This window comes from Rhincodon typus, chromosome 17 (assembly GCF_021869965.1).
Source record: "Rhincodon typus isolate 14 chromosome 17, sRhiTyp1.1, whole genome shotgun sequence".
Classification (NCBI taxonomy): Eukaryota; Metazoa; Chordata; class Chondrichthyes; order Orectolobiformes; family Rhincodontidae; genus Rhincodon; species Rhincodon typus.
This window is the reverse complement of record NC_063348.1, coordinates 12,506,552-12,530,625: the sequence shown is the minus strand read 5'-3', so window position 1 is coordinate 12,530,625 and position 24,074 is coordinate 12,506,552. Positions and strand designations below refer to the sequence as shown.

General features: G+C 42.0%; 1 protein-coding gene across 6 annotated transcripts in view; it reads right to left on the bottom strand.

The window, feature by feature from the left end:
* The window catches only part of prdm11 (PR domain containing 11), a 153,046-nt gene that overhangs the window by 27,328 nt on the left and 101,644 nt on the right, over nt 1-24,074 (bottom strand). Inside the window, exon 10 of one of the 6 annotated variants that reach the window (XM_020511736.2) lies at nt 13,998-14,220. The exons of the other annotated variants lie outside the window; for them this stretch is intronic. Within the exon in view, the coding sequence (XP_020367325.1) occupies nt 13,998-14,220 (223 nt within the window). The remainder of the gene's footprint in view (nt 1-13,997; nt 14,221-24,074) is intronic. 6 annotated transcript variants of the gene reach the window in all.

Sequence of the window (24,074 nt, the reverse complement as noted above, 5' to 3'; positions counted from 1 at the left end):
CAGAGTTAATGTTTTGGGTCCGGTGACCCTTCCTCGGAACCCAGTGTTCGGGTCACCGGACCTGAAACATTAACTCTGTTTTGTCCTTCACAGATGCTGCCAGACCTGCTGAGCTTTTCCAGCCACTTTGTTTTGTTCCTGATTTACAGCATCAGCAGAACTTTTGGATTTTATTTAGTTGCAGGACATTCCTCTGGTGGAAAGTGAACAAACAGAATTTGTCGTCTACATTTATATTAACAACATACGTAGAAAGGAGGACGCAGTCCATTAGCAGGAATTTAGGAAGATGAGTAAAAAATTAGCAAGCAGAAAGTGATAATTTCCAGATTGCACCCTGCGCCAAGTGCAAATGCATACAAAAACAGGGAAAAACACATGAATGTGTAGCTAAAAAGATTCTGTAGGAGGGGGCGCTTTAATTCGTGGGACACCAGGACCAACTCTGGAGAGATGGCACCTGTACTCGACAACAGAGTTGCTTTCGAACAGAACTGGGACTGAGTTCCTTGCAAGCTGTTTTTCTAATGTTAAGTAATACAAAGGATTATAATACCAGGGTGAACGAAATGCTGGGCAAGGCAGATAACACTAAAATAGAGAACAGTAAGTTAATTGTTACTACAGAATTAGGGAGAAAGTAATGAATCAGGATTACAGTGCATGTTGTCTATGGATGGTTTATACACAATAAGACTGGGACAATTACAAATATTTGACATTATGACATGGCAATATCAAGGACCTGGTATAAGGAAGGGTAGATCTGAGTATTAAAAATTCCTGGCTACAAGTCAATCAGAAAAGATAGGAAAGGAAAAAGAAGGTGGAGTGGTGTTTATGGTTAGGGAGAGTTCTGCAATACTGAAGTGCATGTTTCCGTGGGTTCAAGGACAGAATCAATTTGGCTAGAGTCAAGGAATAAGAATGTCATAATTACATTGCTCAGTACAATATACAGACCACCACCTATTGGGAAGAATATGGAAGAACAAATCTGCAAAGAGTTTACAGAGAGGTGTAAACTTTAATACACTACTGAAATGGGGAATTTTATTTACCCACTGGAATACAAATAGTGTAAGGGGCAATGAGGGACAAGCATTCCTAGATTGTTTTTTGGAGAACTTCCTACAGCAGTATGTGTCCAGTCTAACAAGCAATGAGGCACCACTAGATCTTTTCTTGGGAATGAGGTAGGCCAAGTAGATCAAGTGACAGTGAGGAAACAGTCAGGGGGAAGTGATCACTCTATCACAGAGTTCATGATAATGGAGACCAGGGCAACCTTCATAAGAACGTAGAAAATGATATCTGGAGTAGTTATACTTCTAATGCAGAGGAACTGAAGCCATTAGGGCACTTAATCAGCAACCCAATCACTGTGGTCACTGGAGATACAATTCAGGTGCTCAGTCTGATCTGTGGCTATCTTTCTGTGTGTATAGTGATGCTGCCTTGACTAATAATCTGCTCACTGATGCTCACTTTGGGTACTGTCAAGGCTACTTGGTTCAGTTCCTGAGCTTACTTCAGCCATGTTCCAAACACGAACAAAGGGCTGAACTCCAGTGGTGAGCTGACAGTGCTACTATTGACATCAAGGCAGCATTTGACTGACTGAATGGACCCAGCCATTTCCTATGGCTACAACAGCAGAGCGGATGTTAGGAATTATGCAGCAAGTAAATCACCTGCAGTTTCCCAATGCATGTCCACAATCTACAAGGTACAATTCAGGGATAAGATGGGAGGGGGTAAGGTGGATACTGTCCACTTGCCTAGACGGCAGTTCTGGGGCTCCAAAAACACAAAAGAATCTTGACACTATCCAGATCAAAGCAGCCTGGTTGATTGGCACCACATCCATCACTTTAAACATTGACTCTACTACTGGGAATGCACACTGGCAGCACAAGATGCCCTATATCAACTCAACCAAAGCCCTCTGACAGCATTTTCCAAACCTATGATTCCTATCACTCGGGAGGGCAAGGGCAGCAGATGCAATGGGTCCACCACTGATTGCAAGTCCCCCACCAAGTCATACACCATCCTGACTTTAAAATACATGACTGCTCCTTCATTGTCACTGGGTCAAAATCCTGGAATACGCTCCCTAACAGCACTGTGAGCGTAACTACACTGAAAGACTACAGTGGTCCAAGAAGGCAGCTCACCACCACCTTCTCAAGAATAATTATGGATGAGCAATAGATGTTGGCCAGCCAGAGATACCCACATCTGGTGAACATATTTTTAAAATCTGCTTTGCACAACATTGTGCTGTAGAGTGGAACTTTAGAAACAGGTAGTGATGGTGCTCTGCATCTTTAAGGAGAAGGGGAAAAGCAAAGAAGAGAAGTTGGATATGTTCAGTGTGCCTGCAGCCATTTGTCTACTGGCCTGCAAGAGTCTCTACCAAGCACACTTTAGGGAGTTTGAATTTGTGCAGCCTAATGGATTAACAACCTCTACAAACACACATCATACCACAGCAATCTCTCCAACACATTCACACTCTTAACTTGTTTTCCACTATGGTCATGCCATTCTTTTGAAGGGTAATGTCCATTTGGAAAGTAGGAGGAAACAATGGAGAGGTGTGAACCATGGAGACTTGAAATAAAATGCATTTTTCATTTACACTTCTTGGTACATCAAGAGCCTTGAGTAGAGTCCCCCACTGGGAATTTTTCACTGAATCAGTAGTCCTGCTGCCATTAGGCTGATATGCCTTTGAAGCCAGCCAGTGTGTGCTTATGTCCCCAAAAGCTGCATAGCCTTGCTGCAATAAGATGTAGAACAGGAAGGAAAGTCTTTTCTCTACCCTATTTAAGACTGTGCAGGTTCACTCCTTGGATATAGATGGGCATTAGCATTAATACCTGATATATAATGGCACTCACTTCTGAGTTAGACTCCTCTAACTTCTTTCTATGATTGTCAATAGAAGTGCTGACAGAACCTCGCATTTTACATTATTGCTGTATAATAGTCCTCTTTGAGAATGACGTGCCAAGGCTCTGCATTTGCATTCCACTGAGCATAGCTTACAGAGTCCTGTACTCATCAATAAAGACAGCTAATTTGTCATATGATAACAAATGACGTATCTCTCGTGAAGTCCTCACTTGAAGTGTGTGTTTCTGCTCGTGGAGGATCTGCAGCAGTCATTTGATGGAGCTTCCTCAGAATGTGCAACCTTCTCTCAGAATTGCCTTACCTCATTACTCCAGCTCATGGATTATACTTGACGGACTCGTGGAAGATGAAAGACATATATTACAACTGACATGGGGTAAGTTGTGACCATTGTTCAAAGTGACCATTGTGCTGCTATTTATACTTTGGTTAATGGTGATAGAAAATCAAGTTTAGAAGTTGTGATGTGCCAAGTAGCAATGATGATTTTGAATTCTGTCACCAGGCATCTGGGAGGGCTCCTTCACAGCAGTTAACTTGGTATTAAGACAGATGCAAAAAGCAAGGAAAAGAAATGGGTTTTAAGGGATGACTCAGAGGAAGGGAACTGGAGAGGTTTAAAAGGGGAATCAAGAGCTAATGGCTACAGCAGCTGAGGTTATAGCTGCCAGTGGTGAAATAATTGAAAATTCAGTTTGCTCAAGAGGGCAGAATTAAACAAGTGCAGATATCTAAAAGGTTGGGCTTGAGGATTTTCTAGAGATATGAATAAGCATGACCATGAAGGGATTTGAAAAACAGATTTTTAAATCAAAGCATTGCTTGTCAGCAAGGCATTGCAGGTCATAGGTGAACGTACTTAAGTGTAAGGACAGAGACAGCACCAACATAGTAGACTGGAGCTCAGCTATAAGCATATTGGAATAGTCAATCTAAAGGTAACAAAGATATGAACAATGATTTCAGCAATAGATGAACAGAGGCAAACGCAAATTGAACAACTTTACAGGGGTGGAAATAGGCTGTCTTAGTGATATTACGAGCATGCGACCAGATAAGACACGAAGATTGTGAATAGTCTGTTTGATCTCAGACAAATACCAACGTGAGGGCTGGAGTCAGTAGCTAGCTTGGTGCAAGGACCAAAGCTCAAAGATGGAGCAGGAGTGAACACCACAGATCAGGTTTAACACTATTCACACACCATTTTCACTGGAGCCTTTAGACATTCCAGTCCTGGTGAACAGCAATCTGGGATGACATGGTGGTGAAGCCAAAAGAAAGCAAAACCAACTACCTTTCTCATCATGAACTGAAGACATCCCAGTGCATCAGTCTCTAGTCCAATAACATGCACGGTTTTAAATATCCCTGCTTCACCCAACATTGCTCATTCCATGACCCAACAATGATCATTCTCCTTCCTGCGCCTTCTGACAATGCTTGACTCACCTCAAGGCTTAGTCTTCCTTCTGCACCTCTGACAATATTTGCACACACCCCCAACCCCAGATGGGTTCAGCCTCCCTCACCACCAACCACTACTTGCCCTCCCACTTCCCGAATGTCTATCAATACTCACTCTCTCAGGCCCCCAACTCTGACAATGGTCACCCTCACTCTCTGGTAGATCCTGACAATGTTCACTCACTCTCTGATACAATCATGACAATGTTCACCTTCCCTCTCTCACAAACAGTCTGACAACATTCACTCTCCCTCTCTCATCCCTAACAATGCTCACACTGTGTCATTCACCCCTGACAATACTTACATTTCCTCCTGCATGCTATGACAATGCCGATCTCCGTGCCTCCAATGTCAGACAATGCTGGCTCTTACAACATCAGCATGAGCATTGTTAGATCGGGAGAGTGAGCAGAGAGAGCTAATGGTGAGCACATCACCAAAGGGTAAAGATGGTGAGCATTTCCAAATGATGGAGGGGAGATTAATAGTGTCTGCCATGGGATGAGGGATGGCGGTGGTCAATAGTGTGAAAGTGCAGTCAAGCTCTGCAGGGTGCAAAATGCAACAACAACAAAGACGTCAACATTCAGTGCCATTCGCATTAAAAGATTCTGCCAGCGTCTTCTGTCTTTCCAATTTGAGTAAAGGTAATTTCTGCTCATCCATTATTGGATATCAGATACCAATCTAATAATTTATCAATGACGTGGAGAATTGAGTGATGAGGTACAGTTGGGTGTTAACAAGGTGTAGAGCTGGATGAACACAGCAGGCCAAGCAGCAGAGGAGCAGGAAGGCTGACGTTTCGGGCCTAGACTCTTCTTCAGAAATTCAGCAGTTCCTACTATCTCTGATACAGTTGGGTGTTGTCACCATACATACGAAAACTAACAATGATCCAATGAAGGAGCAGCAGATAGATAAGAAATAGGAGGAGGGCAAGAACAGATACTTGGAGAACACGACATGTAACGGTAGGGGAATGGGAAAAGAACTCAGGAGTCATGACACCAGCAAGCAATGGCAAAATTATCCCAATGGTATTCTTTAAATATACAAGTTTTATTACAAATGGTGTCTGGAGATGAAACAATCATTATATTTAAGATGGAATCAGATTAAAATCCTGAAAGATAACATTATTAAAGGAGAAGGAAAAGAAAGGAAAAAAGAAGAAAATTGAAGAAAAGTATATTTATTTGACGTCAAGCCAGCAGTGACTCAAGCGATATTATCAATAGGTTTCCTCCTGTATTGAAATCTAATTCTTAATACCCCTTGCATTCACCCCATGGAATTCACCCCATTTAAAAATTTAGGGCACCCGGACTTCACTGGGTGAGCCAGCATTTATTATTCATCCATAGGTGCCTTTTAGAAGGAGGTGGTGAGCTAATTTCTTGAACCGTTGCAGTCCACATGCTGTAGGTGGACCACAATGCCCTTAGGGAGAGAATTCCAGGATTTTGAACTAGCGACAGTGAAGGAACACTTATATTGTGGCTCGGAGGGGAACTTCCTGGCAGTGATGTTCCCATATGTGTGTTGCCCTTGTCCTTCTAGATGGTGAGTCCAATTCAGTTTCTAATCAATAGTAATCCCCAAGATGTTGACACTGGGGGATTTAGTGACAGTAATACCATTTAATGTCAAGGGGTGATGGCTACATTCTCTCTTCTTGGAGATGGTCATTGCCTGGCATGTGCGTGACACAAAAGTTACTTGCCACTTGTCAACCCAAACCTGGATACTGTCTATGTCTTGTTGCATTTGCACACTGACTGCTTCAATATCTGAGAAGTTGAGAATGGTACTGAACATTGTGCAATTATCAGCCAAAAACTCCCTTTCTGACCGTATAATTGAAGAAAGGACATTGAGGACACAGCTGAACATTGGGCCTAGGACACTACCCTGAGAAACTCAGTTCTTGTGGTCAGTGCCAGCATCCCTACTCTGAGTAAGGTGGCCAACATTCAAGTCAAACTTGCACCAGAGGTGTGTCACAACATTCCTGGACAGGCTGATTAAAAATACCTATTACATGAAACTCTTAGAGATGCCATGGAGCGGAGATGATTGACCTCCATCATGCACAACCATCTTCCTTTGTACCAGGTATGTCTCCAATTAGTGAAATGTTTTCCTCTGATACACAATCATTCCAGTTTTGCTAGGGGTCCTTGATATCACACTTGGTCAAATGCGGCCTTCGTGTCAAGAGCAGTCACTCTCACCACCTTTGGAACTCACCTCTTTTGTCCATGTTTGAACCAACATTGTAATGAGAACAGGATGTGAGTGGCCATTGTGGAATTGGGCATCAGTGAGCAGGTTATTACTAAACAAGTGCTGCTTGACAACATTGTTAATTACTTCCATCACTTTACTGATGATCAGGAAGACACAGATGGGATGGTAATTGGCCGGATCTGTCCTGCTTTTTGTGTACAGGACATACCCAGGCAATTTTCCACATTCTGAATCAGGTAGATGCCAGTGGGGCATGGAAAGTTCTGAAGCATAAAGCTTCAGTACTATTGTCGGAATGTTGTTGAGGCTCAGAGCCTTCGTATTATCCAGTACCTCCAGCCCTTCCTTGATATTATGTGGTGTGAATTCAATTGGCTGAACACTGATATCTGTGATGCTGGGAACCTCTGGAGGATGTCAAGATGAATTATCAAATCAGATCTTCTGGCTGAAGACTATTTTAAATGCTGATCTTTTGCACTGAGGTGCCAGACTTCTCCTCCATTATCGAAGATGGGAATATTTGTAGAGCCTCCTCCTCCAGAGAGTTGGTTAATTGTCTGCCAACATTCACAAATGGATGTAGCAGTACCGTAGAACTTAGATCTGATTCTTTAGTTGTGGAATCCCTTATTGCTTAAAGCTGCATGGTATGGAAGTAGTCCTGTTTTGTAGTTTCACCAGGTTGACACTTCATTTTTGGACATGACTGGTGTTGCTGCTGACACACACCTCTGCACTCTCCACTGAAACAGGGTTGATCCCCTGGTTCATGGTAATGGTAGGGTGAGGGATATACCGGGCCATGAGGTTGCAGGTTATGTTGGAATACAATCTGGCTGCTGCTGATGGCTCACAGCACCTCATGGATACCCAGTCTTGAGCTGTTAGATCGAAGATGATACCATGCAACAGAATATGTGTATGTGGCGGAGGTGGGGAGGGAAGACATATTTTCAATGTGAGGACAGGAATTTGTCTCCACCATGATTCTCTGGTGGATGCTCTAACTCAATGATGTTATGCATCAGTGGCAGGCGGATTTGTGAGGAAGATTTCAAGTATGGTTTTCCTCACTTGTTGGTTCCATCACCACCTGCCTCAAACCCAGTCCAGCAGCTTTGTCCTTTAGGACTTTACCAGCTCAATGAACAGTACTGCTGCTGAGGTCCTCTTGATGGGAGATATTGAAGCCCTTTTCCAGAATACATTCTGTGCCATTTTCATCCTCACTGCTTCTTCCAAGTGCTGTTCAACATGGAGGAGTGCTGGTTCATCAGCCAAAGAAGAAGACAGTATGTGATACTTAGCAGGATGTTTTCTTGCCAAGTTTGACCTAATGCATCAAGACTTCAGAGTCCAGGGTCAATGCTGAGGACGCCTGGGGCAACTCTCTCCCAACTGTATACCATGTTGGTGGGAAAGAATATAGTCAGGGTTGGTGAAGGTGTTGTCTGGGATATGATCCCCAGGTAGGTCTGCAGGTACAACAAGTAATTAGGAAGGCAAATGGAATTTTGTCCTTCATTGCTAAAGGGATTGAAATTAAAAGCAGAGAGGTTATGTTGCAGCTGTACAAGGTGCTGGTGAGGCCACACCTGGAGTACTGTTTGCAGTTTTGGTCTCCTTACTTGAGAAAGGATGTACTGGCACTGGAGGGGGTGCAAAGGAGGTTCACTAGGTTGATTCCGGAGTTGAGGGGGTTGGCTTATGAGGAGAGACTGAGTAGATTGAGATTATATTCATTGGAATTCAGAAGATTGAGGGGGGGATCTTATAGAAACATATAAAATTATGAAGGGAATAGATAAGATAGAAGTAGAGAGGATGTTTCCACTAGCAGGTGAAGCTAGGACAAGAGGGCATAGTCTCAAGATTAGAGGGAGCAGATTTAGGACTGAACTGAGAAGGAATTTCTTCACCCAGGGGGTTGTTAATCTATGGAATTCCTTGCCCAGTGAAGTAGTTGATGCTACTTCAGTAAATGTTTTTAAAGGTAGATTTTTTTTGAACAATAAAGGAATTAAGGGATACCGTGAGAACGTGGGTAAGTGGATCTGAGTCCATGAAAGGATCAGCCATGATCTTATTGAATGGCGGAGCAGTCTCGAAGGGCCAGACGGCCTACTCCTGCTCCTAGTTCTTATGTTCTTATGATCTAAGATATGAATCCATGAGCATGACTATATTGGTTGAGTAGTCTGTGAGGCACTGCTCTCCCAATTTTGGCACAAACCTTCATATGCTAGTAAAGAGGACTTTGCAGAGTCGATAGGTTGTGTTTAGCATTATCATTTCCCAGTGCCTTAGTCAATGTCTTATTGGGTAAATAAGATCAGACTGGCTGAAAGACGAGTACATGAGAAACAGCTTGAAATTCACAGGTTACTGAAACCAGTACTGGGGACAGTGAAAGATATATGGTATAGTCAGTCTTAATCTGAACAATACTGAGGCCAGCATCTTAGTAAATTGTGTAACTAGGGCTGCAAGGAAGATTTTAAACTAAATAGTGGAAGGAGGATTCACATGAGGGGAGATTGAGAAACTTTGCAACAAAGTATGAGACAATAATGAGTGTCATGTTCGCTGGTAGTTAACAGCCAACCACATTGCTGTTGATCTGCTTATTCGGCACCCTAGTAATTTTAAATCATATGAGCTAACTTTCTGCGGCATTATGCATGGTGATTGGCTAAGGAACAGTCAAAAGTCATAACAGTCTTGACATAATGCTAATTACTTCTGAGAATGGAAACCTGCTTAAACACAGCAGGAAAATGCTACTGGAGGAAGACACATAGAGGAACATTCAAGTGCAAGCATGGCATGGAAATCTGAGGAATAACCTAAAAATGGAAAGCAGGGGCGATGACTTTTCGTGAGACCATATTGACAGTAAGATGGTTGTATAAATGATGTTACAGTGTTGAAAATAATTTTATTAAAAACAATGAAATTACAATTTTGTACTATAAAGCATCGTTACTTAACTAATTTACTTAACTTTTATTCTTACCTTGATACTCTTGCTGAGTCGTATTAGTAGTTAAACTGGTGACAGGAATTTAGGGTTGCTAGCAGGGCCACTATTCATTACCTTCAAGATATTTACGGTCTGTCACCTTCAAATACATTTAGATGGCTTTTAGTTTATTTCAGAAGGCTGTTAAGAATCAGCAGCATTTCTGTGCATTTCAAATCACTTATGGGCTAGTATTTTTTCTTTTCAGTCATTCATGGAATGCAGGTGTCTCTGGCTGCCCATTCCTAGTTGCGATCGAGAAAGTGGTAGTGAGCTGCCTTCTCAGCTACAGTCTATTTAGTGTAGACAGTTCCACACCACCAGATGAGGAAAAACATTTTCTCCAAGCTGCACAGCAATCTGGAATGTTCCAGGAAGAGAACATACTGGAAGCATGGAGTCCAGTTTGATGAGTACAGCGAAAGGGTGTACTTAACTTGGGAATTTGGTGAGTGACTGAAGTCAGCATAGTGTGGGAAGAGTCTTTTTGAGAACAAGGTGTGGTCCAAGAGAGAGAGCTTGAGAGACAACGAGACCTAAGAGTTGATATCCAGAGGCATTACTTGGGTTCGCAGGTACATGATTAGTTGGGGAGTTGCAAGGTTCCTCTTTTCCCTAGATTAAGGCAGTAATTAATTATTTATTACTGTGAGGAGAGGGGAAATTCGTACTGTATTAAATTTATAATATAACCATGGACTATCATTGAGTGGTATTTTAAAACTTGCAACACTAATTAGTTCAAGAAAATAAAATAAACCTGGCAGCAGCTGATATACTGCAGCTGTACTCTGTAGATGCTGTTGACACCAGTGGGTTCTACAGCAACTACATCTGCAGCAATTATCTCCAGCTTAAGGAACTTTGGTTGAGAGTTGATGAACTGTTTGGACACTGCAATGCATCAGAAAGGAGGAGTTTAGCTGGACCACAAAATAAGAAGTCCAGGATGTAGTCATACCTCTACAGTTAGATAAATCCGATTTAATTATGGTCAGAGCCAGGGGAGTGTATCAGAAAGAGAATCTGGTCTGGGGATCCAGAAGGTAGCACTGGTGGAGCCTTAGCCCTTGCATTTGTCCAATAGGTTTGAAGTTCTTGCAGCTTGCATAAATGAGGGCAGAGACTGCAAACAGGATGAGAAAACTGAAATACAGGATGAGGGCACAGGGGGCCACTCTATTATGGGAGTAAAAAAGCATGCTCTAGTAATAGAAGACAGGACAGAGGTTAGGGAATTAGTAATGTTCTTTGCAGCCAATAGCGTGAGTCCCAAAAGCTGTGTAACCTGCCTGATGCCAGGATTAAAGATCTCTCTTTGGGACTAATTAGGAACTTACAGTGGGAGGATAAGGATCCAGCTGTCATGGTTCACATGGGTATGTATGACAAGGGTAGGACTAAGAAGGAGATTATGCTGAGGTAGTATGAGCAGCTAAGAGCTAAATTAGAGGAGAGAACAACAAAGGTAAAAATCTTGGTTTACTGTCTGAGTCACCGGCAAATTGACATTGGGTAAATAAGATCAGACTGGCTGAAAGACTAGTATATGAGAAACAGTTTGAGATTCATAGATTACTGAAACCAGTACTGGGGACAGTGAAAAACATATGGCAGACCCAGCCTTAATCTGAACAATACTGAGGCAAGCATCGTAGTACATTGTGTAACTAGGGCTGCAAGGAAGATTTTAAACTAAATAGTGGAAGGAGGATTCACATGAGGGGAGATTGAGAAACTTATCAACAAAGTTTAAGGCAATAGTGCAAGACAGCAATGAGTAATGGTAACGAGAATGTGACAGAGCACAAGCCTAAAAGTACAATGGCAAATAGGGTCACAGAAAGGAAAAATGGTAAAAAGATAGAATTAAAGGTCTTTCATCTGAAGGTATGCATGAACTGATAGCCTAGAATGAAATAAATGGGTGTGATATGCTCGTTACCACAGACACAAGATTCTTAAGTGACAAAGGTTGGGGCCAGAATATTCAATAGTATTTAACGTATCAGAAGGAAAGGAAGAAAGGACAAGGAGGTGGGTTAGATCTGTTAATAAAGGTTGAGAAGTAGTGAAACATAATCTTGGCTTGAAAGATCAAGGAACAGTCTCATTTTGGGTAGAAAAGAGAAATAGAAAGAAATCACTGGTTGGAGGAATTTATAGGCCCCTAATTGTCAGGTACAGTTCACATCATGAAATAATGGCAGCTTGTGATAAAAGGTACTGCAACAATCATGGGTGATTTTAATGTTCATGTAGATTGGACAAATCAAATTGGCAGGTGCCCTTGATGAGGAGTTCATGGAGTGCACTTGAGACAGTTTCTTGAATAACATGTTCTGTAGGAAACTAGGAAAAAGTATTTTAGAACTGGTAATGTGCAGTGAGATAATTAATGATCCTTTAGATATCAGAGACCATAACATGTTCAAATTTCACATTCAATTTAGGGGTGAGAAACCAGAGACTGAAACTAATGTCTTAATTTAAGAAAAAGAGATTACAAAGATAGGAATTGGCTGCAGTGGACTTGGAAAATAAGTTAAAAGACACATAGAAGAAGTGCCGTTTAAGGTAATATTTCAAAATCTCAAAAAAGATACATTCCATTGAGAAAGAAAGACTCTATATAAAATATTACCTTCCATGGCTAACTAAAGAAGTTAAGGAAGGTATCCAATGCAGTGAATATTGGCGATAGGCAGAAGGTTGGGGAAAAAATTGAAGTTGGCAAAGGATTATAAAGGAAAAATTAGGGTAAACTAGCAAGAAACTTTGAAACAAAGAATGAGTGCTTTTAAAAGTATGTAGAAAAAGAACAAAGTAACTGAAGTGCGCACTGGTTCCTTGGAAGATGAGATGGAAAATTAATGAAGGGGAACAATAAATGGCAGAGAATATGAATAAGCATTTGTAACTGTCCTCAACGGTCACAAAAAGCATCCAAAGAATGGCAAAAAAAGGCCAAGGGAAAAAAGTGATAGGAACATAAAACAATCGCTGTCACTTGGGAAAAAGTACTAGGAAAAGCTAATGGGACTAACTGCTGACCAATCCTCTGGACCTAATCACTAACAACTAAAAAGCAGCAACTGCAGAGACAGTGGATAAAGTGGATGCATTGGTTGTATTCCTCAAAAATTCCCTAGATTCTGGAAAGGTCCCAGTGGATTGGAAAACTGCAGATGGAACACATCTGGTGAAACTACAGAATGTTTGGCCAGTTAACATTTGTCATGGATAAACAGCCCGAGTCCACTGATGAATATCCATTTGAATGAAGCCATTTAAAAATAATAACTCAATCAAGCCAACCAATATGGATTAATAAAAGGGAAAATGCATTTGACAAATTTATTAGAGTTCTTTGAGGTTGTAAAGGTGGATAAAGTGAAATCTGTAAAGCTAGAAAATTCCAATTTTCAAAAGGTATTGCTAAGGTCTCACCCGAGAAGTTTCTGTGGTAATATATTAGCGTGGATAAAGAATTGATGAATTACCAGAAAACAGAAAGCTGGGATAAATGGGTCATTTTCAGTTTGGCAAATTGTAAACAGTGGGGTGCCACAGGGGTCAAAGCTTTAACTGCTTACAGTCTACATTAATTACTTGGATGAAGGGAATAAGTGATTTGTGGACAAATTTGCTGATGACACAAAAATACGTAAGAAAGCAAGTTGTGAGGAGATCACAAAGAGATCAACAAAAGGAGGTTGTGATGGAATATGATATGAGTAAATGTGAGTACGTCCTTTTTGCAAAGAGAATAGACAAGCACAAATAATATTAAAACAGAAAGATTGCAAAATGCAATAGTACAAAAGAATCTGCATGTTCTTGTACATGAATCACAAAATGTAAGCATGCAGGTACAAAAATTAAGGAAGGAAAGAATGAATATTAGCTTTTATTGCAAGCTAGATTTCTTTTCAATAGTAGGGAAATCCCAGTAAAACTGTATAGGGTGATGGTGACACTGCACTCATGAGTACCGTGTACAGTTTTGGCCTCCTTATTCAAGGAGGGATATACTTGCAATGAAGGCATTTCAGTGAAGGTAGGGGGAAGATGTTCTTCCCCAGAAGTTCATTCATCCTTGGCATTTACTACACCAGAAACCAGTGACAGCTGAGTTAGTGAATATATATAAGGCTGAATGATTCAAGATCATGTACAGTTCAGGATAGGTTTAAACTAAAACACATGACGCTGTTTTTGGAGAATTGTAATTAAGGTCATGACTAAAACTTTAACAGAATGATGTGAAGTTGAATGTGATTTCTAGATATTAATACTTGTAAATACCCACACTGTTGCATACCTTTGATTGCATCCACAACATCTGGATCAAGAGCTGGTCTGGACATGTTGAATCCACTGTTTTTGCCTTTGCCTCTTGCACAGTGTGAAGCCAGATGCTGCTCAGTGTAAAAGTATTCTAGTAGTGCTCTTGTTAGTTTGCTAGGGTCACTCCTCTCAGCAGGACTGATGGAATTTAAGTTAAGGCAGCAGACTGCAATCCCAGAACCAGGTTGCATTCCTTCCTTTCAAATAGAAGAAACAAAATAACATTATAAACAGTGTTTTTAAAACACTTTCATAAAATAGACATCAGAATCCTATCCAGGCTGATTCTTAAATTTTGCAAGCAATTTACTCCCATGAATGTCCAAACTAAACAACCGTACTTGCAATAAACTGTCATTTAGTAGTACCATAATCCAATGTGGCTGAAAAACAGAGATTCAGTCAAAACGTTTTGGCTTGCATTCATCAGGGCAATTCATAAGAATACCAATGTAAAGAGGAACATGTTTATTCTGTCAGAAGAATGAGCTGATTGGTTGGCAAGTGGACTCTGATTTGTGGAGGTGCTGCCATGAATAATGCACCTATTAAATGATGACTGACTGTTAACCTCTAAGTTTTGTTTCAATTTAAACCAGGCAGTTTGATTTTGATTTGTTAAGTCACTGCACTGAACAATGACCCAAAGAATGGCTGTCACTTATACCATTCAATGGAAACAGATGCAGTGTCTGTACATGTTGTTTCTATCTGTAAAAAGCAGGGTTGATATATTAATATACATAGCTGCCAGTACATGCATCAGAGGGCAAGCCTGACCGAAACTTAATTGGTTGTCAAGAGGCTAGCTGGGTATGGCCAGTAACATCCTGTTGCAAACAGTTGAAGGGACATGCTGCTTGATACACTCTGCCTTTCTTTTGGATAGGCAGCTTACATACTCAGCATATTACTGGCATTGAAATTCATATTGCATTAATTACATGTCTGAAAGGGAGAGTCTCTTATTAACTTTGTAGCATCATCTCATTAGTGGCAAATACCACTTGTATACCAAGGCAGGACCACAAAACAGTTAGCTTCACCTATTGCTCGAGTTTTTGACGTATTTTACTTTTCCAGAGTAATCTGTTTAGTGTAGATATCATCTCTCTTTAGATGCACCCTATTTCAGCATCGAGCAACAAATGGCTTGTCTCTATATCCAAGGTTACTTGTAAGGCTAATTTCATAGGGTGTGGAACTGTAGGAATCCCAACACATATGTTACACTGCGCAGGTAGGCTTATGGTAGATAACGGTAGGTTTAAGTCTGACGTAGTTGTGTATTGGAAGCTTTTCTTTGCAGACAGGCAGAATACCTACACACACTGCAGTTGTTTCAACTGAACAAAATAAATGACAGGCCTTCTCTGGTTCATCATTCACAGCAATGTCTTGGCCAGTCTGAGACTACCTGCCACGTTCCTTTATTCATTAATGGGATGAGGGCGTCTCTGGCTAGGCAGCATTTATTGCCCATCACTAATTGCCCAGGGACAATTCATAGTCAACCACATGGCTGTGGGTCTGGAGTCACATGCAGGCCAGACCAGGTAAGGACGGCAGTTTCCTTCGCTAAAAGGACATTAGTGAACCAGATGGGTTTTTCCGACAATCGACAACGAACTTATGGACATCATTAGATTCTTAATTCCAGATATTTTTATTAAATTCAAATTCCACCATCTGCCGTGGTGGGATTCAAACCTGGGTCCTCAGAATGTTATCTGGGTCTCTGGATTAACAGTCCAGCGATAATACCGCAAGGCCGTCGCCTCCCCCTCATGTGGATTTGATTTGATTTATCGTAGTCACGTGTACTTCAGTACAGTGAAAAGTTTTGTTTACAAGCATTACAGGTAGATCATAGCAAGCAAGGTCATACAGATCATTGGGCGCTTAGATAGAGCGAGGCATACAGGTTACACTGCAAAAGAGGTGCGCAAAGCAAGATCACCATTGTTAGAAGTTAGAAAACATTATTAGCAATTTTTACAGACTTGGAATTTAGGTTTAAAAGTGTGGAACAGTTAAAGGAAATGTTAGAATAAGATCTGCTGTAGGGAAATTGCAAGGAATTGCCCAGTGTTGGCGCCATCTTCAATCCATTTTTTTCCCAATTTAACAATAGTTAACTGTCACTCATCAACTAAGTGGGGCATTCTCTGTGCCGCACGTCTACCAATCAGAGTTCATCTGCCAACTATTCAGAACTCTCGTCTCTTACAAGTTGTTCTCTTGGTTTTTATTTGAATTGTCATAATGAGCACAAGACGACAAGCATGCAAGCATACTTGTTTGGGAAAGAGACAGATTAGCCATGGCCATTATTGCTGTGTTAGTATAATGTACCAAGTTGTGCATTTACCACTGTAACAAAATCTAAATAACAAGTCCATCATTTAAACAGAAAGCTTGACAGTTGGCGGGGGAGTGGTGGTGGTGGTAACTGATCAGAAAGGACAGAGCAGTTGCAGGAAATCTAAATAACGGACAAGAATAGAAAAATCTGAGGTTGGGGCTCAAATTGCCTGTCATGTTGCCTCTTAAAAATTAATTTATATTCTGTGTAATAGGTGGATTCTTTTGTGTCAAATTCTACAAGTTTCCACTGCAGGTCAGATTCTTCAGCTGCAGACAATTAAGCTTTTGCAAGATTGAAGCATTTACGTGAAACTTTCTTGTACACAGTTCCCCTTGTGGCTTTGTCAGTTTGTACGAGATTGACCTTGTCTTGGCAGTTTGTTAATACAAATGGCTAGCATTCCTCAAAGTGGCAAATCTACAGCAATGGGCACAAAAAGCTGTTTCTGTTTATTGCTATTATTACAAGTAAAGTCTCCATCAGAGAAATTCTTGAGATCTCCAAAAGCATTGCTGTAACTGTGCTTAGTTCCCTTCAACAAGGTTCCTTCTACGGAAAACCCCAAAGTAACTGGGGCATTGGTTGTGGAAGCTGGATGATGTCATGACCCTAAATTAAGGAAGAATCCATTCTCCAATAATTATAGAAATAGTATTTTGCAAAACTAGCAATAGTGCTTTGAGGTAAGCATTGAGATAAAAGTCATCACTGGTATTAAAAATGTAAAGCAACATTTTTTTTTTATTTATTGGGAAAGCTCAGTAGGTCTGGCAATGTCTGAGGTGAGAAATTAGAATTACTATTTTGGATGCAGTGACCTTTCCTCACAACTTATGGTAGCTGGGAAAATTTTTTTAGTGCAGAAGTTAGGGTGGGCGGGGATGTAGGGAGTAAACAACAGGTGGAGATAGAGCCCAAAGAGAGAGAAGAACAGTTGGACAAACAAATGAGCTGATAATGAACAGGCTACAAGGGTCAATAGCTATGTCATGGAAGGGATCATTATGGGAGTGAACCAGTGTGTCCTATAGGGAATGGTCCTTGTGGCAGCCCGACAGGGGAAGGGAAGGGAGGGGAAGGGAAGGGAGGGGAAGGGAAGGGAGGGGAATGTATATGTGGTGGTGGCATCCTGTTGTAGCTGCCATTCCTGTACCTCTTAATCCTCTGGATATGGATCCTGGTGGGATGGTATGTGAGGACAAGAGGGACCTTATTGCTGTTGTGGGAGGGAAGAGAGGGGGTAAGGGCTGAAATGTGGGAAATGGTCAGGTGCAGCTTGGAAACTCTACAGCTTTCTGGACTAAATATCAAGTTCGACAATTTTAGGGCTTGAGGCACCTTCTCCTAAGTCCTTACCCCAAGTCCTAAACACCCCAAGCCTTGTTGTCACACGTTCTGCTATTATACATAATCCACTGTTAGTCACTATTTGTCCCCATTAGTAGCTATTCATTCTCTAAGGCAGATCGTTATCCACTCTTGTCTATCCAACTGTTCTTCTCTCTTCGGGCTATACCTCCACCTATCATTTACTCCCCACTCCTCAGCCCCCCTCATCTTTTGTATTAAAAAAAAAATTTCCCAGCTATCATCAGTGCTGAGTCGTCGTCACTGGACCTGAAATGTTAACCCTGAACTCTCTCCACAGACGCTGCCAGACCTACTGAGTTTTCCAGCAATTTCTGTTTTTGTTTCTGATTTCCAGCATCTGCAGTTCTTCTGGTTTCTACTTTTTATTTATTTATGGGATGTGGGCATTGCTGTTAGGACACCATTTATTGCTCACCCTAGTTTCCCTAGGGAAGGTGGTGATGAGCTGAGTTCTTGAACTGTTGCGGTCCTAGGGCTGTCAACAGTGCTGTTACAGGCTGAGTTCAAGGATTTTGACCCAGCAACAGTGAAACAACAACAATATAGTTCCTAATTTGAAGGTGTAAAGGTTGGTGAGAACTTGCAATCTTTCAAGTCTAAATTGCAATAACAAATGTTTTGAAAGTGTTATCAGTAATACATCTCTGAATATAGTTTCAATAATACTCGAAAGATTTAAAATCTTGAATCTTCAATATTACTGCAATATTCTAGTTGTACAGTGCAGCTAAATGAAGGAAGCAACAAAATTAAAAATACAAAAGTTAGAAATTTGAACTTATTAGACTGGGGTAGAACCCTAGAAATGTCATGAATGAAAAGTGGCTAAATAGTCTTTCAATGTTTAAGGCTCTGGAAAAAGTTAGTTACAAGAATGTCAAAAGCATTTTAACCGGATGAAGACTTACGTCAACACTATTATCCGATCCCCACCACCAAAGACATTGTTCCCTCCCCACCCTTATCTGCTTTCCGGAGGGACCACTCTCTCCGGGACTCCCTTGTCCGCTCCACACTCCCCTCCAGCCCCACCACACCCGGCACTTTTCCCTGCAACCGCAGGAAGTGCTACACCTGCCCCCACACCTCCCCCCTCACACCCATCCCAGGCCCCAAGAAGACTTTCCACATCAAGCAGATGTTCACCTGCACATCTGCTAATGTGGTATACTGTATCCGCTGTTCCTGTTGTGGCCTCCTCTACACTGGGGAGACCAAACGGAGGCTTGGGGGCGGCTTTGCAGAACACCCACGCTTGGTTCGCACTAAACAACTGCACCTCCCAGTCGTGAACCATTTCAACTCCCCCTCCCATTCCTCAGACAACATGTCCATCCTGGGCCTCCTGCAGTGCCACAATGATGCCACCCGAAGGTTGCAGGAACAGCACCTCATATTCCGCTTGGGAACCCTGCAGCCCAATGGTATCAATGTGGACTTCACAAGCTTCAAAATCTCCCCTCCCCCAACCGCATCCCAAAACCAGCCCAGCTTGTCCCCGCCTCCCTAATCTGTCCTTCCTCCCACCTCAAGCCCCACCCCCATCTCCTACCTACTAGCCTCATCCCACCCCCTTGACCTGTCCGTCCTCCCTGGACTGACCTATCCCCTCCCTAACACCCCACCTACACTCACCTTTACTGGCTCCACCCCCGCCTCTTTGACCTGTCTGTCTCCTCTCCACCTATCTTCTCCTCTATCCATCTTCTATCTGCCTGCCCCTCTCTCCCTATTTATTTCAGAATCCCCTTCCCGTCCCCCATTTCTGAAGAAGGGTCTAGGCCCGAAACGTCAGCCTTCCTGCTCCTCTGATGCTGCCTGGCCTGCTGTGTTCATCCAGCTCTACACACTATTATTTTGAACAAGCTTTTACACTTTCTGCCCACAGAAAAAAAATTGCATTTTTCCTTCTGATATTTGTTTCAAATTAACTGTTCAACAAGTTGTGTGTGTGTGCGTCTCTGGTCCTAAAGCCATAATCTAAAGCTTGTTAACTTGCTCTGCTGCCTTTCACAAATTTGAGCCTTTGTTCTTGCACTATCACCTCTTAAAATGATATCACTTAGCTTGAGAATCTCTTCATTCCTTCCATCAAAAAGTGTCACTTCACACTTTTTTCTCTGGATGAACAATAGTCCACCATTGTTCTCTGCTTTCTGTTAGCCAATTTTGGCTGAACAGTCATTTAATTCCATGGGCTTCAATCATCCTAATAATTATTATGTGGTGCCTCATTCACTGTTCTTTTACAGGCATCAACACCCCTTTCTGTTACTTCTTCAAAGGACTTGACTAAGTTGATCGAATACAATCTGCTTTCAACAAATCCATGGTGGTTGTCATTTACAAACACATATTTTTCAAAGTTTTAATTAATTGAAACCTTATTTCTAGATTTCCTGATCAACAGAGTGTAGCCAGGACAACCTGCATCTGTCAATGAAAGGGTCTGTATTTAAAGGGATGCTGGCAGGAAACAGAAGTGGCAGCATCCCGTATTGGATCTGGACAGTTCCATAAGGCAATGGAAGGCTATCCCCAGTTTTCCAACTCTTTGGAGGGAAAGCTGAATACAATGGGAACATTAAGAGATGGGTTATTTCACATAGATAGAAAGAAGCCAGAATGGGCTTTAAAATTCTAAACTAGTTAGTAGCAGGAGTACAACCCTAAGAACATTGATGTAGTGCTGCAAAAGGGTCAATGACCCCCTAAGGATAGGAGGTCAAGTGTCAAACTCCCATTAACTAACTTGCTTGATGTTTTCCTGTGCAACGCTCTTCAGAATAGCTTGTAATTTTAATCATTCTTCTCTATTAAGGCAGTGCCACATAACTCAAACTCATTAATTCTCTAACACATTTCTGCATGCATATCAGTATCCACTCAACATTTTACAGTTCTCACACTAATAATTCTCTACAGGAGTAGAGAACACACAAATCTAGGAAGGGGCAGAGAACCACCAGTGGCCCTGCAATCACAGGCAAGCTTTTTTCCATTCATTTTAAGGGATAAGGGCATTGCTGGCTAGGCTTGCATTTATTATCCATCCTAAATTGCTGAGGGCAGTTAAGAGTCAACCACATTGTTGTGAGCCTGGAGTCATATGTAGGCCAGACAAGGTAAGAACGGCAGCTAGTGAACCAGATAAGTTTTTTCTGACAATCGACAATCTCTTAATTCCATATTTTTCTTGAGTTCAAATTCCACCATCTGCCATGGCAGGATTCGAAAACAGGTGCCCAGAATATTATTCAGGATTCTGGATTAACAGTCCAGATGATCATTAGACCATCACCTCCCCCTGACCTAACTACTATGAAGGAGGGAGACATTGGATATGAGCAAGTTGGCAAAATCCATGAACATAAGTGATGATGCCCATGTACCTGGTGAAGGAATTAGATTTCACCCTTCCATTTGGTGCATATCTGCCACTCATTTGAGCTGTTTTTACTTCTAGCTGAAATATCAAGATCTACACTTGTAGATTTTTTACCCTGTCCTATGGTCAGTTCTAGCTCAGATCATTCATTTTCCCCAAGTCCTTCAAGGGTGTTATAAGAGCTGGAAAATGAAGAGGCATATAGGAGTCTTCAGAAGGAAGGCACTGCCACAGGTCTCATGCACATACCCAACTCATGCAGAAACACATTCCTCGCCAAGGGTAATAAGCTAGGTTGTCATGTGGTCGATTGCAGACATCACCATCCCAACATGACAGTCCCAGATTTCAACTTTCCTTGGAAAATCTAGAAAATACTCAACTGCTTAAGGACAGAGCGGGGAAGATGTGGTCTTTTTCTTTTTACTGGGGAACATAAGGAAGAGATGAAATTATGACTGTGGGCATCCAAGTCAGATCACAAACAAAATCTTTGCCCTAAAGATCAATTCCTTCTGGCATTACAAGTGCATCAGTTGAAACCATTGAATGGATTGTGAGCCTTGCCAGCGAACTTTAACTGCTTTCCCAGCTATCAAATAGAAAAAAACAAAGAACAACAGATCCTGGAAATCAGAAACAAAATCCAAAATTGCTGGAAAAATTCAGCAGGTCTGGCAGCATCTGTGGAAATAAAGTACAGTTAACGCTTCAGGTCCAGTGACCCTTCTTCCAAACTGGAGTTCTGAAGAAGTGTCACTGGACCTGAAATGTTAACCCTGCTCTGTTTCCATTAAATAATATTATTTGGTGAGCTGGAGTTGGGGATGGCAGTGGAGAGCGCAATACAGAGGGCCAGGTACCCCAAACTCTGCTTAGTACATGTTGAGACTTTGGTCATCCACAAATCAGTCAATTTTGAAGCAGCAACAGGAAATGTGCGTGGTTCTGTAAGCATGTCCAGAGGCACTGAACAGGCTTGGAGAGAAGTGGAAGGACTCTATCTCTGCCATACATGCTGTGATGCCTCAGTCACTTTCATCGATGTCCCTTTGTGAAATGAGTAGCCACCTTCATGGAGAATCAAATGTGATGGGCTGAATATTTGGCTGTCTTCACTAATGGCTGCCCACTTTAAACAGAATGGAAGGAAACATTGCCTGGGCAGTTCAATACCTCAGTGAAGTGAGGCAAAGTGCTCTACATTTCTTGAATATTAGGAAAATGCATATACCCCTTACACCTCTTGCCAGGACTGCAAACTGTCACCAAGGCAAGAGACAATCTGTCCTTTGCCCACAGACATTTGTGGCAAGGCCTTCACAGTCACCAAAACCAGAGAACATCTGATGGCATTTCAGCTGTTAAGAGCTGAGAGATAGGCAGCCTCCCTGTAGTTCTGCTCCAGCCATGGGGATTTAGCACTACATAAGGATAAGAGAAAACAGAAGAGGAAGAGTGCTTTGTTGGACGAAGATTTACTTGGCTTTTTATAACAATGTCAAATGTTATTATGTCGGATAAAATTTAAATGAATTAAGCACTTTATTTGAAATCTCCATTGTCCCTTATTTTAATGTTGAGTTATGAATGGATAATAGCCTTCAGGAAAAAGGTATAACAATGTCATGAGGTTATTACAACAAAGACACAAGCCATTTGACCAGTAGAGTCCAAGTCTCTGTAAAGCAATTCAATCAGCTCCATGTGAGCTTGCAAGTTTGTTTTTCCCTTAAAAACCTACTTAATTTCCCTCTGAAATCACTAAAGGTCTCTGTTTTCATCTGTTTCATAAATGAGCTCCATGCCATTACTGCTCACTATTTAAAAAATGTTCTTTTTCATCTCCCTGCAACTTGTCCAAAACCTTAAAAATTTTGCCACTTTGTCCTTGTATCATCAATAAATGGTAAGGCTTTTACCTTTCTAAACTTATTGTAGTCATGTACAACCCAGCTTCTCTAATCTAAACTTGTTTAATTCCCTCATTCCCAGAATAATTCAGCTAAAATGTCTCCAGAACCTTCACGGCTTTCTAAAGGTTGTGGCCAGAACTGGATGAAATAGAACATTTGTGGGCTAACCAATGCTTATAGAGGTTTAGTATAACTTCCCTGCTTTTGTACTCAGAACGTTTTTTTAAAAAAGTCAACACTAAGATCCAGTGATAACAAGGTGTAGAGCTAGATGAACACAGCAGGCCAAGCAGCATCAGAGGAGCAGGAAAGCTGACGTTTCAGGCCTAGACCCTTCTTCAGAAATGGGGGAGGGGAAGGGGATTCTGAATAGGGAGAGAGGGGGAGGCGGATAGAAGATGGATACAGGAGAAGATAGGTGGAGAGGAGACAGACAGGTCAAAGAGGTGGGGACGGAGCCAGTAAAGGTGAGTGTAGGTGGGGAGTTAGGGAGGGGATAGGTCAGTCCAGGGAGGACAGACAGGTCAAGGGCGCAGGATGAGGCTAGTAGGTAGGAGATAGGGGTGGGGCTTGAGGTGGGAGGACGGGATAGGTGGGAGGAAGGACAGATTAGGGAGGCGGGGACAAGCTGGGCTGGTTTTGGGATGCGGTTGGGGGAGGGGAGATTTTGAAGCTTGTGAAGTCCACATTGATACCATTGGGCTGCAGGGTTCCCAAGCGAAATGTGAGGTGCTGTTCCTGCAAACTTCGGGTGGCATCGGGTTGCAATAAACAACTGCACCTCCCAGTCGCGAACCATTTCAACTCCCCTTCCCATTCCTTAGACGACATGTCCATCCTGGGCCTCCTGCAGTGCCACAACGATGCCACCTGAAGGTTGCAGGAACAGCACCTCATATTTCGCTTGGGAACCCTGCAGCCCAATGTGGACTTCAAAATCTCCCCTCCCCCAACCGCACCCCAAAACCAGCCCAGCTTGTCCCCGCCTCCCTAACCTGTCCTTCCTTC